The sequence below is a fragment of the Spodoptera frugiperda genome, chromosome 20 (assembly GCF_023101765.2).
Source record: "Spodoptera frugiperda isolate SF20-4 chromosome 20, AGI-APGP_CSIRO_Sfru_2.0, whole genome shotgun sequence".
Lineage (NCBI taxonomy): Eukaryota > Metazoa > Arthropoda > Insecta > Lepidoptera > Noctuidae > Spodoptera > Spodoptera frugiperda.
The window spans coordinates 12567918-12584882 of NC_064231.1; the positions used below are offsets into that span (position 1 = coordinate 12567918).

The window sequence follows — 16965 nt, forward strand, 5'->3', positions numbered from 1 at the left end:
TGACGCGAAAGGGAGTGTCAGACTCTTACTGACTAAAAACCACCCCGTTCCTACTCCTGCTTTTCCAGGCAGAGCACCGGTAAACCCGCTAGGTAGTCCGCAGCTCCGGATAAAAGCGTAATGTTACGATACAGTCAATATGATTTACTATTACCAAATTGCAATTCGGCTGTATTACACTTCCTTGTCTCGTTTTCAGCATTATGATTTATATCTTCTCTGCAGGCTAGTTTAAATTATGAGGTAACCTTCTATCTCAGTCAGTACTAGACAGTCTCTTGTTCCAAAGTATTACACACTGTCAGTTTTCAATCAGTACCACTTGCCCAATACAAATAGAGTTCATGTTTCATTTCGAGTAATATAAATAATGTAGATTGAGAAATTATTAGTTACTTTAAATTATAAAAGTGTTCAAAACGTCAAGATTTTTTATTTGATTAATAAATTGACAGTAAGTTTGCTAATGTGAAATGAATTAAATTAATTGACCATTCATGTGAATTCAATTAATGTGACAAAATGCTAGCTGCAGTCTATTAGGACACACATTTATTTAAACTAATACCCTGTTGAAGTTAAAAAATGCTTGCGTTTTGTTTCGCCTCCCAACCTCCCTTCCCCGATTTTCCAATCACCCTTAAGTTCCTAACTCCCAAAAGGTAGACAATGCACTTGTAACGCCTCTGGTGTTTCGGGTGTCAATAGGCGGCGGCGTTTGCTTACCATCAGGTGATCCGTCAACTCGTATACCGGCTTATAACATAAAAAACCCAATAGTACTTTGTTTGATCCAGAAGTTGAACCTTGTCGACATCACCAATGGTAATAAACTCATTAGCTAAAGTAACGAAATTGGCTTAAACATTCAAATACCCAACATGACACTTCTGTAACATTAATAGAAGTACACACTTGTGTCTCCAAAATACTCACGAGTATGTGGGTCATTACTGAGATGCGTTGAATTAGCGGTAGCTTGACCTTCCATACTGATGACTGTGATAGTTACCTTGGTCTGTACAACAACTCATATTGACTAATGTTTATTGGTACTTACCTATTGAAACTTGCCGCCGGACCTCACACCAAATAAAAAAAAAAGAGAAACAAGTTAAAACAAATTGAAAGTGTTCTTTGTTTATTAACTTGAACTAACATATTATTATGTCTGGTTTGTTAAGTAATAGATCTACTGGAGCTATGTATAAAGATTTTTACAGGATTGGCACCTGGAATCCCATGATTCTTGTCTCTGGGACGTGCCCGACTTCAGTGTTCTGATGTTTTCATGGTTGTATCTGCTGTAGATCCTGGCTTACAGGAGTTGCAGCAGTTTTGGGAGACTGTGGCGTGCTTGTTCCATCAACAAACGTGTATTAAAATGAACTACGTTCGCCGCAGGGATCCAAAAATCATCATTACCATTCTGTGGTTTCAAGGTAAAAGGGGATAAGTCATAAATTTTGAAAAATGAGTGACACAGTTGGATAAAAAAATGAATTAGTTTTACGGTAAAGAGGAGATAATTACGGTAAAAAGGAGATAAGTTAAAATGAACTACGTTCGCCGCAGGGATCCAAAAACTCATCATTACCATTAATCATAGTGTTACATAAGTCCCATTTTATCATTAAATCCAGTTGATGAATTACAGTTAAACTATGCAGCACATTCTTACCACACTTAAATACATGTACACTACACACAAACCATAATGAGTTGCATTACAACCATTACCAAGAAGCCTCGAGTCAGCGGTTGTATGACCTTGGAAGGTTGTGGCCTTCAAAGAAGCCGTTAGCTGTGAACGTGTTTGATAAGAGTTAGACATCGAAAAGGTGGACAATTGGTTCAAACAATGATTCAGTTCTGATTGGTAACCATTGTTGGTAATACCGTTATTGGTGCCAAGGAGATGTATGTATATTATTGATGTATGGTACTTATTTGACTGGCTGTTTGATTTGATAATCATCTGATCGTGCAATAAGAACTACCGTTTTTGGCTTACCAGATAACGCTAAAATGTCGGAAGGTCGATTTGTAAAATGAATGAATTTTGTAAAAATTTTCGAGGGGGAAAATCATCCAATGGTTTTTCCCGCCTTGAGCAAGGCGAGAGATCAGATTCTTACTGACTAAAAACGATCCCGTTCTTATTCTTGCTTTGAGCTGGAGCTGCGGACTATCTAGCAGATATACCGAATCAAAACTGTTAAGATCGATATTAAATTTTTTGATAGAGCACGGTGATTGGACATAATTTAAATGTTTGCATATTTCTTGGTTACAAAAAATTATGTTAGTAATATTTTTGTTACCTCATTATGATTGCACTACCAATGGTTTTTGTGCATTGCAGTTCTCGAAACTCTTTGATTGAATCGCATTGCAATATCGATATAATATTTAGGTGATTGTAGTATGCACTTTACGTAACATCAATGTACTGATTTTTTGATCATAGAAATTTAAAATAGGAAGCTGTCAGTTGCAAAATTTTTGGGAACCTTTTCTGACATTTAATTTATTGTAAGTTGGATTAGGTCGTGAGTGCAATAGAAGAGACGTCAGGCTTTTTGGGTCAGATGAATTTTGATTACCAAGTGAGGATTTTTATTTAACAGCAGATAATAGGATTTCATGTATCATTTTTTGAGTGGTTGACATGAGTCAATATATTAAGATAATTTATTATCAATTTCTGGAAGTTTGGTGAAGACTTCTATCAGATTTATATGAACAATTCTACAGAACATCACATTTAAAAGTTGCCAATAAAAACTAATTGCTTGATAAAGGCAATTTTAAGTCCTATCCAAGTTGAAATCAAAGTCAGCCAACATTGAATATATATAGCCATATTATTATAGTATATGGCCTATCTCAATACCATTAAAATACTACAATAAAGTCAAAATATTGCCGAAACCTTTCTTATTAACTGACATCAACGGTCACGTCCGGTCAAGGTACGAATGTAAGAGCACTGTTCGTGTGGTTTATGTCAATATAGTAATATTTCTTCATCAAGAGTTTATCGTTACAATGTTTTACGATTATTGAATGTTGTTGCAAAGACAACATAAATGAGAATATTGAACGCATAAAAATGTGTGAAGAATCATAGTAAAGTTTTAGTACATCTGCAGGTTAAATATAGTATAGTTGTATATAAGTATATATGGTTATATAAAGGTTTTTTAAACAATGGTCTAAACGTCATAATCTCTATACAATATTTTTAGTTAGAGATTGTTTTACGTTTAACGAGATTAAAACGAGACCGCGTTCGGCGCTTTGATTGGCCTGTTTCAATGAACTAATCAATCAGAGGGCTAAACGCAGTAACGCTTCCATTTCGTAAAACCAACTAGTATTAAGTCCTCAGAGAATTGATAATTCCAAAATCTAGTAAACCGTCTAAGCCTTCAGAGACTACTTATTTCCTAGCAAAGTTTTCCTTCATTTTATCTGTCACGATATTACGATTTACATGCTTCTCTGCCTATAACTACGCACAGTTCTTACTTAAAAGGTACCTACATAATATACTATGCGTTCACATATTGAGTCATGGAGAAACTAGAACAAGTACTAGTGAGTCAGGCACTATCCTTACATCCGAATTATCTCAGGCATCTAAATCGGCTGCTATCACGGAATACGGAGCGCTGTTGCTCAAGCCAGCCTACTGAGCATGCTATGAAAATGGACACGCTGTTTTCTAGGTAGGTATAGGTATATAGTTGAAGTACAGTAGCTGATCATTAGATGTATTTAGCTAAATAAATATAAATTCACTATTGAATAGGTGTGTGAGAGAGAGCCATGCTTCGGCACGAATGCTCGATCGGAGTGATACCACGGCCTCTCAAAAAACCGACGTGAAACAACGCTTGCGTTGTGTTTCGTTGTGTGAGTACGATAACCGGAGGCCCAATTACCCCTTTCTAATCTACCCAAGAGTTATCCTAGGTAAAATGAAAAGAAAACACTTGTAACCCCATTGTTCCCTGGTATTGCGCGTGTCCATGGACGGAGGCGATTGCTTACCATCACGTAATCCGTCTGCCCGTTTGCCAGCTTATACTATAAAAATAAATAACCCATTTCTGTATAATCTTGGACTCCAAGCTTATACAATTAACTGTGTCGCGAGGTGTAGTTTCTTTCAGTCATCACGTTAATGAAAAGTCTTCTAAAGTTGTAAATATTTGATATAAGATGCGCAAAATTACTTCTATTCCGAATATATTCAGAACTGCAAGATTTTTTGGGGTGGGAAAAAATCTTGAGATTATTTTGCTTGCCTCTTATATATTTTTTGTCTATGTCTTTTATATTTTAGTTGTCTATGTCTTAATTGGATTATCACAAGGTTGTAGATGTTTGTTTGTAGTTATGTTGTTCAGGTTAGCAAGTCAGAACCAAAAGTATCATACATGCGTCAAATACAAGTGTCAGAGATACTTATGTGACACTTTTGTAACTTATTAACGACTAACTGTCTACTGACTGACTATATAAAACATTGCCAAAATTATATCACTTAACACAAGTGGTGAAAAGTGGGCGGAGCATTCAACTCTAGCATTGTATAAAAGAAGCACTGGGCTATCCTAATTGTATATTCAGCCCTTCGAAGAAGGACCGGGCTTGCAGACGAACTAGCGGGTTACCGGACTAAAAACCACCCCTATTTCTATGAACCATCCCGTTCTTACGAATGGGGTGATTTTCACTTACTAAGAGTCTGACATTCCGTCTCATCTCACTGCCGGCGAAATCATTGGATGATATTCCCACCTCAAATACCTTCCGGAGATTAAAATCCTGATAAAGTAATGTTATTTTTTAAAATAACACTTCAAAATATAATTTTACCTCTGGTAATTCAATGTTACGTTTAGTAAAAGATCAGGTTCAAAGTTCAATAACATTTTAATTCGTTTTCACACGTGAATTAATTGTTTTATTCAAAAAATTTTGCAAGTTAACTGTTTGACAGAGTTATAATGGAATCAGACTAAACTATAATATCAAAATGACCACTGAGGGATAATTAAAGCGTTAACAGCTGAAAGAAAATTGTTGAAGGCAACCTCCGCTAAGCGTCAGTCACCAGTACTCAACGTGGCGGTTAACATGTTAAGCAGCATTCTTTGTTTTTCTTTAAAAGAGACCTAATTGGTTTTTTTATGGAATAGGAGGCAAACGAGCAAACGAGTCACCTGATGGTAAGCGATCAGCGTCGCCCATGGACACCCGCAACACCAGAGGAGTCACAGGTGCGTGGTCGGCATTTTTTAAAAAGGAGTATGCTCTTTGGTTGAAGCTATTTACCATTTTCTCGACCTAAAAGGGATCCTACAACAAGTACCTATAGAAACAACGATAACTACTCGTGTAAGGTTTTACTTCTATCGATGTAAGCCTTTGTTTAGCAGTAAATATCTTCTTCTATTGTATACTTAATTAAATTTTAAGGTACAAAGAACGTAAAATTTAATATTTTTATTATTTCTATTCATTTGACTTAAAACAAATGTAAATCCTGTTATGTTTATAGAGTTGCAAAGTAAATATGTTATTGCAATTAAAATGATATGAAAAACTAACAAAAGTATATAAAAAAACAGTTCTCACACAAACATGCATTTAACGTGTTTTATCATCTTTGACTTCCCGCAATGAAGTCACAAAAACATGATGAACTGAACAAAAAATTACAGATTAATAAAAATATATGTAATTCCTAATATTAATTTATGTACTTCTTAATGCAATTACTTAACCTTGAATACTTGACAATATTTAAGAATTAATATCTTTTATTTTATAATTTAAATCTTTGTTTTATAGTATTGTAATTACACAATAATATTATTGAGAGACAGTATTTAAAAAGTTATTAATATTCATATTATAATTTGTTTGGCCTTTCTTGAGCGGAGACTTATTCACTAATAAATTTATTAAGTTCTTAAAACTTCTAAGACACAAAATAATACATTTATTATTGTAAGCTAGCGTAGTAAGTATTGTCAGCCAAATACTTTATTGTTAAGTGAAAATAGCCTTATAAAACTACACACGACTGGTTTATCTTACCTATAATTATAAACCCTTGAAATAGCCTGAAATTAGTTGAGTTACTTCTTCGACCATTTATGAGAATAATTTATATTATTTCATATGATAGGTAGTTGTAATACAAACAAACAAACAGATAATATTTAAAACTAGCTGAACCATACTTCATACCACGTCAAACATATTTTTCCGTCAAACATAGCTTCCACAAATAATTAAATAAAGACAATTTACTACATCGGTCTAGCCTTTCTCGAGTTTTGGCGAGACTAACGAACAGCAATTATTCTTATATAGAGATAGATTTCTAATTTAAAATAATCACATCAATAATTGATGTGATTGTAATTATTACAATGCAAATCTCTTAATAAACTCATCTCTATTACAACGAGTATATTTAGTTAGTTATTTATAACGCAACCAGCAAATACAATACATTTCAATCAACCGTTGAAAAGACGTTATTGTTACAAAGGTTGCCGATCGAATGTCACATGTTGTAATAGTTAACGTTACCTCTCATAGGTTATCTGACAATTAACCGTTGCTTAAGTATTATTCGGTTGTACAAAATGTCATGTTACTTTGTACCATGTGTCGATTTTAGTGTAAATTAGCGATCAGGTTCATTTTTTATCTGACTAATTTGTAATGTGTTGTTTGATGAATAGCTTGAGTTGATCGATTGCTGTTCGAGAAGATGTTTATACAAAAATTTAGTAAGTAAGTAATGAAATTTAAGTGTGGGAGGGCCATGTTTCAGCACGAATTGGCCAGCTTAACCGGAATGACCACTGCTTCACAGATAAAAGACGTCCAGTCCAATTACCCCTTTCCCAATCTTTCCATTCTCCGATTCCCCAACATCGCCTCTGATGTTTGTGGTGTTCATGGGCGGCGGCGATTGCTTACCATCAAGTGATCCGTGTGCGCGTTTGCCGAATTATACCATAAAAAATAAAAAGGTTCTTTTTTTTATTTTAATCACAGAATTTGGAGATTAAATGGATTTACAAACGCGTGTGTCTAACTCTGAAACATATTTTTGTGGGGCTTAGTATATAAAAATGTAATCTGTGTGGAAATGGAATAAATAAATAAAAAATAATAATGATGTAAACCACATCCACCTTCATAAATAAGCGATTAAATTTATCTCAATAGATTAATTAAAAGTTTATTCCTAATAAGTACGACCCTTTTCTTATTAGCAAAAGTATTTGAGTTAACAAAATTAACGAACACAAAATTTTAGGATGCGCCTGATAATAATGTTAAAGCAATGTAACAATAAGCAACTTAATTATAGTAAACATTTTTTGATAGGCACTTTATGGATCGGTACCTAAAGACATCCCAGAGTAAATTGAGGTTGCTATTGTTTGTATATACTTAAGAGTGATAGAAAGAGATATAAATCCTGAATCAAAATATAACAAAGCGTTATTTTAGGAAAAGGAAAGGAGTTTATTACTTATATTTTGATAAAGGAGAATGGAAAAGTAAGTAAGCATACTGTGCCAACCCCAAGTAACTTGGCTAGTTCACCTGACGATTGATGATACCTAATTGATCACCGTAGCAATGAGTGCATTAAAAACCATGGAGGAAACGGTTTTAATTCCACATTTAAGTGTGGAAGAGCCATGCTTCGGCAGGAATGGGCCGGCTCAACCGGGGTGATACCACGGCCTTACAGAAAACCGAAATGAAACTATGTTTGCGTTGTATTTCGTTGTATAAGTGAGCTTACCGGAGCTCAATTACCCCTTCTAAATCCTCGATCCCCAACAACCCTTAAAGGTCATTGGGCGGAATCCGACCCGGTCGCGGACACGAATGAAAATGGTATCAAATGAAAGAGTATAAATTTACTTAACATTAGGTATGCTTTTTTTATTCATGGGACAAAAAAGTTAGACTCAAAAATAGACGAAATTAAGTCGCATCCTTGATATACTTCCTAAATCGCTTAATGAAGCTGAAAATTGGTATAGATGTTAACTACATGATTATAAACAAAATGTCAAAAATCCCTATCGATTCGACTTTTATCAAATGAAATATTCAAGGTCAAAAGGTCAAAATTTAGGGTTTTTCTATTTTTCTCGAAAAGGGCAAGTTTTATCGTACAAATATGTTCAACAGAGTTGTAGATCATACAATTTTCTACAAAAACGGTTCATCACTTTTACTCTTACGACTTTCCAAATGTGATATGTATCGCGGTTTTAATGAAATAAAACATATTTTATATAATACTCGCGGGGTTTTATCTGCTGCTCGGCTCCTATTAATTATAGGTAGCATGATGTTTTATGGCTTATAGCATAATTCGATAAATAGACTAATTAACAATAAAAACAATTCGATTTGGACTACGAGTTCTAGAGATTAGTGTGTTCTATAAATTCTTCAGCTTAAAATATTAGTACTACCTTTCCGCAGTTTCAATCGATGCTCGCCTTCTATTACCTACCTCAATGAATGGACTACCAAACACAAAAGGAAATAATTCGATTCGATGTTGTAATTCTGGAGGTTTGCGCGTTCAAAGATACAAACTCTTTAGCTTATATATTAAGTTACTAAGTATTCCGGCGCTGTTTCAATCGCTCTGCTCAGTTCTTATAGACCCTTATTATATTGTGTTGAATAATCCATTTATCCAAAAAGCTTATAGGCTATAAAACAATCACGCTATGATGATATACTAGGAGCCGAGCAGCGAGTAAAACCGCGCGGGAGTGGTACTTATATTTAAGACTAAAGAGTTAGTTTGAATCTCCTAACGTGCTAATCACCAGAACTACTACCGCGATTTTTTTTGGTTTTAGGTAGTCTACCTATCGAGGAAGGTTAAGCTATAAAATATTACGCGACGGTCAACAGGGACCGAATAGCGGATGAGACCGAGCGGGAATATTACTATTATCTGAAGAGTTTGTTTGAACGCACTAATGTCTAGAACTACTGGTTCGCACCTAATTAATTATTTTTGTCTGTCTGAATAATGTCCATTTATCGAGAAAGGCTATGCGCTATAAAACATCTCGCTACAATTAATAGAAGTTGAGTAGCAGATAAAACTGTGCGTATAAGTAGTACCTTAATATCGTAAAGCAGAAGAATTTGTTTGAAAACATTAATCCTGGAAGAACTATCGTACCTGAATCGAATTATTCTTTGTTGTGTTGAATAGTCCATTTATTGACTACAATCAATAGGAGCGCAGGAGATCAACAGGAGGTAAAATCGCTCGGGATATAGCGAGTCAAATTCCTTGAGTCATGTAAACTATGGGCCTTTATTTATTTATCGTGATATCTCAATAAAAAGTCGTAAGACTAAAAATGATAAACCATTTTTGTAGAAAATTGTATGACCTACAACTGTGTCCAACATATTTTAACGATAGAACTTACCGTTTTCGAGAAAAATGGAAAAAGCCGTAATTTTAACCTTTTAACCTTGAATATTTTTTTACGCAAAAGTGAGATCGATGGGGATTTTTGACATTTTGTTTATAATGATGTACTTAACGTCTATGCCAATTTTTAGCTCTATGCGAATTATATTAAGGATATTGATCACGCCCAATAAATAATTATGTAAAAGTTAATTTTTCTCCATACTCCCACATTTCACAAGAAAGCGACCCTTACCATGATAAACAGACACATTTAAGTCATATATCCTGACAATTTCATTTTCGCCGTGGGGTTTTTCCCATACTATTTGCCCATTGATCTTTCCGATGATTTTTTTTTAATTCAAACCCCCAAGAAGTCGGCAACGCATTTGTTGAATGTCCTCTGGCGTTTCAGGTATCCATGTGCAGCGATGATTGCTCACCATCAGGTGATCCGTCTGATAGATTTTCGGTTTATATCATAAAAAAAACGTTTCTGTTAAAGATTTAAAGATACCAAAATAGCTAATTGGACAGTCGAAACTCTTTATCCCCAGAAAAAAAGACATAGAAATACATTAAATATCTTATTAGTTTTTGTATTTCCATGTTTTTTTTTTTTTTTTAACATTTGTAACTAAACGGAACATCACCAGGAAATGAATTCCACCTCATTAGGTACAGTAAGTTCATGCATGTGTAACAGTCTATAAATGAGTCCCTCGTAATGTCGTGTCACATCATTTAAATACGCACTCGTTTGCTTGTTCCTGATACATACTTTCATTGAATTAGTTTCATTATATGTCACTAATTTGGACACCTGAATTTGACCGCACCAATATTTTTCCTCTTTCTAATTCTCATCCACTGTCTTAATGGTAACACTTCTTATTTTTTGAGGGTCTGGCTCGACAATCAGGTGTAGTGTAATAGTTTTAGTCAGTAAGACACAGTCTGACACTCCCTTTCGCCCCACCCAAGGCGGGAGAAGTCATCTATATGGTTATCATTGGTTCTTTCCTCAAAAGACCACTACAGAATAAACTTGCACGGTTCTCCGACATCTCTAATTGATTTTGTCTGGACTTTAAAAGAGACTATGACCTCTGAGTTTGTTTCGGCATTTCTTCTCAGAGTAGTCAGATAGGAAATGCCGGCCTCATCTAGCTATTTGAAATATTGACGTGTAAAAGTGTTATTTTATAATCTATTTACAGAAATAAATATCATTTATCATTTATCATTTATATGACTTTAATTAAATTACTGTAGCTGTTATTTAAGCTCTAAAAATAAATAGGAGGAAGCCTAAAACTTCAAATCTGACGGGTATTATTGAGTCTTCTTCAAAATGAGGCCCAATAAGAAAGACTGAGTTATGGATTTATGAAGTTTATTTTTGATGCAATGCTTAAAAAACAGAATATATTAAGTATTATAATTACTAATAAATAAAAATCGAAAGGATATCCGACCAGGACTTTAACAAACAGAAACACATTTTAATTAATTTTATACATTAACTAAACAAAAATGAGAACGCACTTTATTAGAATACAATAGGGTGTGTGCATTTGTTTATAGGGCACGGTATACATCTAGTTGTTGATGTAGATTTCTTTATTCCCAATCCCTTTGAATTCTTCATTTGTAGTGTAAATCGTGATATGACTAAACGTGATATGGAGTAAGGTGTGGTTGTGGATGAAACAGTAGAAGGTAATATTGCAATCAAGATGGATGCAGGCTTGGAATATATTGTGGAAGATCATGGTGCTAAAGAAACTTATTGTGAGTATTTTGTTAATAATTTACATGTTTAGGTAATTTCTATTATACATGCAAAGTGTTTTTGGGCTCATAATGAAATATAGAAGGATAATAGAATAAGAAAGGTTTCCTCATAAAGGATAATAGAATAAGAAGGTTTTCCTCATAAAGGAAAATAGAATAAGAAGACATAAAAATTGTGTTTGAAAATAACGTTCCCTTTTCCCATGAAAATCTGCAACAAACAAATTAGTAAATGTTTAGTGATATTGTAAAAATTAAATTATAAGTGATTAGTGAATTTGAATAGATCATTAAAACAAGTCCACTATTGTATTATGTACATGAGTGTAAAATAAGTAAAATAATAATAGTGTACTACTTCAAAATGTATGTGGTTAAGTACTTACAACCTACACATTTCAAACAATGGAAAAATCTACTGTTTCATAAAAATATTATTCATGCTCTTTTGAAGAAAGAACTGTTACAAGATGAAATAAAGACAGCAATTAATTTTATAGGTATTCCTCAGGGTAGCATTATGGGTTCATTCCAAGAAAAATCTCCTTCTTCCTTTGCCATCGTCTCCAAAAATTTATGTATCTGCAACAATAACAAATTATATAATATTGACTTGATTTCAGTATCAATTCCGACATGGACTTTGCAAGAGACGTTGGTAGGACTGGCTTTTGTTTTAGCAGCCTACCTGATCCTAGTTATGAAGATACTACCATCTTATATGAAGAATAGGGAGCCATTTCAATTGAAGAACTTGATGCTAGCCTATAATGCCTTCCAAGTCGCCTTTTCAATCTACGTAGTGTTTATCGTAAGTGAAAGTTTTTGCTCTTATTATTTCTGTAGGCGTTTTGATTTTAAAGTTGTTGCCTGTATTATTTTTGTAGGCGCTTTGAATTTATTTTTGGGTTGTCGTTGACTTGATAGATTTGGTGACATAAACTTGCTTTATTGAAGGTTACATTTTTTATTTATGAATGAACCAGTCTGAGATTTTGATCGTGATTGATATATTAGCAATAAGTACATGACGTGTTAAAATTACTTTTATTGCCTATAATAAAATATGGGACTGTTGATACTGTACAAGCGCCATAAACTCATGTGTCACAGTGTTCTATATTTAAATATGACTGAACTTTAAACTCACTAACTTCAATAAGAAAAAGACAAGATAAAATTGTTGCGTTTTATGTGAATAATTTTAGGGTTAATTTTTTTATATATAAAAATGTATGTAATTCTGTATGTAGTTATTTATGTTAGAGATTATTCGTAAGTTGCTTAGAAGTAATTGATTGCTATGAGAATTATTAGTAACTATTTTTTTTTTATTTGGAATACGAGGATTTTTCCTTAGTCGTGGCTGCGTTTACAAACATACATTTTCATATACCCATGACCCCCAAACCCGGAACAACAATATGTGGATGACACAAACAGTTGTCCCGTGCGGAAATCGAACCCGCGACATGTTATACGACAGTGATACGTAATAATTAATACATGTGACAAATTGTGAAGTTAATCAGTGTCATTTTTTTTGTTACTATTCAAGTATAACTAGTAACTAATAGGAACATGATTAACGAATTGTTTAGTATAATTAATAATAATTTGTATTTCAATATTTATATATGGATATATTCTTATCAATTTTATACAAACTAATTTGGATTTATTGTCGATATTTAACATTTATTTTGTTGGTTTTTTTTCAGTATTTAAGATACATCTATCGATTTAATATAATCACTACGAGATGTCCACAAGGAGAAGATTTACAAGGAGTAAGTATCAGTATAAACTATTTTTTTTTTTATGTTTTAATGGGCATTTTAATATAATATATTTTAATCATCGTACTTGTTCTTTGAAGTGTTCATAATAGACGATATTATTTTTTTATTTTCACAAGATATTCTCTCTTCTACTTATATATAAAAATCAATTGCTGTTTGTTAGTGTCCTTAAAACTCGGGAACGATTGAACCGATTTGGGCCTAAACCATTTAGGTTTGTGGAAGTCCAGGGAAGGTTTAAAAGTTGAAAAAAAATTGAGGTGGTATGATGTTTGCCGAGTCAGCTAGTTATAATATATTATTCTTTCTGTGCTAGCCAAAAAATTAAACATTTTGACAAATAAAAAAATATGTAAGGCACATTTAGATTAAAGATACTGATTTAACCTATTTTTCAACTTTCCAGGTCGTTCGCGAAATCTATCCATACTTCATAGCGAAACATTTGGATCTCTTGGACACAGTGTTCTTTGTCCTTCGCAAAAAGGACAATCAGATCACGTTCCTCCACTTGTACCACCATACTTCCATGGTCACTTGGACCTGGTTGCACTTCATGTACCATCCTACTGACAACTTCGTGGTTGTTGGGATGTTGAACAGTTTTGTCCATGTCTTGATGTATGCCTATTATGGGATTTCGTCTTTGGGTCCTGCTTATGCGAAGTACATTTGGTGGAAGAAGCATTTGACTAAAGTTCAGTTGGTGAGTATACGATATAATGCAGTTATTTTTTGTATTATATTTTTTTTTTTGAAAACTGACATGATCACTAGTAATATCATTAGAACTTAAAACGGTATATTTACCATGTAGGTATATTAGTTTATGGAAACATGGTTAATTTCCAGTTTTAAATTCTAATGATATTATATTTATTTTGTCAATCCCTTATCTTTCACTCCTTTGTTACCTCCAAGTTCTTTGCTGTGTCGATTTAACGTTTTAGGCAAGAAAATGTAGGTAACAAATAAACAAACAAATCCGTTCCCACGTTTTGTTTTGGTATAAATGTTTGTAATTTCTTTTTTCTCAGGGATTTAGATTAATATAGTTATCTAACAATTATCTACATTTAATTTTGGTTTTTGATACAAAAGATTTATAAAAATATTGACTTAATTACAGAAAAGAGAAATACTGGTCGTAAATAATGAATAATAATTCAAAGGAAAAGCTCTTCTTATTAGAAGTTTTCTCATTAGTTCTATCTATATATACTATTCTATCTATAATCTCATTAGTTCCACTCATCGTTTTGGAAAATTTTGGTAACCTTAGTCAGCAGTACAGCAAAGCTAACTCGTACTACGGGTACTGCACTGTTGGCTGAGGCAAAGAGGAAATTTTCCAAAAGTATGAGTGGAACTAATGAGATTATAGATAGAATAGTATATATAGAAATAAAATCTCCGTTGATTGCAATTGTACGCATCACTTTGAATAGCAGTTTTATCTCACCGAATGTGTTTAGTAATACCGTAGCCAAAGAAAATTTGATGTTTCCATACCTCAATGCAACAAAACTATTTTTCCATGATGAGATCGATGGTTGAAAGTGTTGTAGTAGTTTTTTATAGATGTTGTAGTAGTCTATTTTACTTATGAATTCGAATAAACAATATTAGTATAAAGAGGTATAATCCAACCGGCAAAAAATTTACTGTTAACTAGTTTTTCCGGCATAGCGGGGAGGCGGCAAATGAGCATCAGTACAGCCTGGTTGTAAGCAATCTGCATCACATTGCCACCCCAACGCGGTTACAAGTGCGTTATCAGTCTTTGATACTGAGAATTGCAGATTTAGGATTGAGTCTCTAGCATTTCGTTTAGTAATTCTTCTCCAAACTCCTTCAAAGAACATACAACTGAGTACATTGTTTTGTTTATCTTTCAGATCCAGTTCATCCTCGTGGTTTCCCATCTCCACTACCAACAGAAGCTCTCGCCCTGTCCAATCCCAAGCTTCTTCCACAACTTCTGCATGATCCTCATTTGCTCCTTCTTCGCCCTCTTTATGAACTTCTACATCAACAGCTACAGAGGGAAAAAGAAGAATGTAGAAAAACAGAAGAATGGAGTTTCTGAATCGAATGTCGATGAGAGATTATTGAAAAGTCGATAGATTAATGTTAACAAAGTTGTGTTGTTTTTTTTTTTAACAAATGTGTGATTTTAGACTTAATATTAAAGTATTTTCTATTGGATTGTTTTTTTTTTATGGTCCACGCCGGTAACCGAGCAGACGTATCACCTGATGGTAAGCAATCGCCGCCGCCCATGGACTCTTGAAATACCAGAGGCGTTACAAGTGAGTTGCCGGCATTTTGGGGTTTAGGAATTTAAGGATTGTTGGGGAATCGGGGATACGGAAGATTGGGAAGGGGAATCGGGCCTCCGGTAACCTCACTCACACAACGAATTTTTGTAATTCTGGTGTTTCATTATAGACTAAGTTCGCCTACCAATAAAGTTAAAATTTAATTTACGACAATATGTGGATCATTCGACAGACGGGTGTTGTTTTAATTACAGAGGTTACAGTCCTATTTTAATTTTGTTGATTTTATTAAATAATTCGTCTTTTCTGTTCACTTAATGTGACAGGCAGATATTTAATTGGCAAGCATACATTAAATTCTAGAATATAAACAGCTAATGGAAAGTAGTAATAGTTTGTCCGTCTATGTAATTATTATCATGGTATGAAAGAATCAAAAACAACTGTATAAATTGCTATTGAGTTTTCGAAAACGAACAAAATGTCTCGACGAAAGTAAATTCTAATTACTATATAACACATGGATGCAAGGGGTGAGCCGTTGTTTGGCGTGGAGGACTAAGGGGGAGGCCTTTGTACAGCAGTGGGCGTCGTCCGACTATTAATGATGATGATGACGAAAGATACATTTGGGTGCATTCTTTATCACTGGCAACTGTTGAAAAGATGCCAATATCGTCGTCATTTTAACAACCGCACTTTGAGAATGCGAATACTTTAAAAATAAAAACATGTTTCATTTTACATAATTTTATTCACATAATTACATTTATTAATAGTATTCCTTAAAACCCTGTTACCTAATAATAAATAAATTACTCACGTATTACATAATAAGATCATTTGTTTTGTATAATAAAATTACAAGAAAACTGTAAAACCTTGACTTATTTTGACGTTTATATAAAAGAATACGTCACTTATTTTGCACCGATCGATAATTAATTAGAATTTTTAATAAAGTTGAACACACTGTGACCTTTTGCACTAATGGTGAATAATTCTTAAAACAAGCAAGAAGGTACCTCAAATTGTATTTAAATTAATCGGTAAATTCCACAGTACATTTTGGAACTGGTCAAATATCCAGTTCAAGTTGGATGTGAGTAGCAAATCAGAAACTGGTTTTATATAACTTAATACGATGTCCTTCATTTTTGGATGAGTTGTCTCAAGCAATATACAGTCTGAGTATACCATGAGTTTGTAGCAATAGTATTTGTCGATAGTCTATAGCGACGACATAAATTTTTTGTACGTCCAATTTTAGAACGCCTCTATCGGTCACATATGAAACTAAAATTTAAAAAACTATTGTTGTAAACTCATGGTAGAAGTACAACTAACTCTTCAGAATTTGAATTCTAAATAGGAACCTACCTAACAGGGGTCGATACTGCGGTATTTTTAGTGCCTACTAAATGTTTTCTTTTGCGTAATTATATACAAAATAGATACGTTTATTTTAACCTATATAAAGAGGCACCAATCGTATTGGCCTTATTACCTATCGTAATGATACAATTGTTTATAAAGCTTTCAAAGACGAATAATGCGAATGATAGAAGTA

General features: G+C 33.5%; 1 protein-coding gene across 1 annotated transcript; it reads left to right on the top strand.

Annotated features, from left to right (window-relative positions):
- The first annotated feature begins 11140 nt into the window (after positions 1-11140).
- Positions 11141-15321, top strand: LOC118282383 (elongation of very long chain fatty acids protein 7-like). The gene is made up of 5 exons (XM_035603440.2): positions 11141-11308; positions 11935-12122; positions 13033-13101; positions 13520-13819; positions 15012-15321. The coding sequence occupies exons 1-5, from the start codon at positions 11254-11256 to the stop codon at positions 15237-15239; spliced, it is 840 nt and encodes a 279-aa protein (XP_035459333.2). The 5' UTR covers positions 11141-11253; the 3' UTR covers positions 15240-15321.
- Positions 15322-16965: the final 1644 nt, after the last annotated feature.

Bases quoted from the DNA above. Each gene is read 5' to 3' on its own strand.
- LOC118282383 (XM_035603440.2), top strand. From the start codon at position 11,254: ATGGATGCAGGCTTGGAATATATTGTGGAAGATCATGGTGCTAAAGAA. The intron at 11,309-11,934 runs GTGAGTATTTTG...ACTTGATTTCAG, and splicing joins TGGTGCTAAAGAAACTTATT to TATCAATTCCGACATGGACT. The intron at 12,123-13,032 runs GTAAGTGAAAGT...GTTTTTTTTCAG, and splicing joins CAATCTACGTAGTGTTTATC to TATTTAAGATACATCTATCG.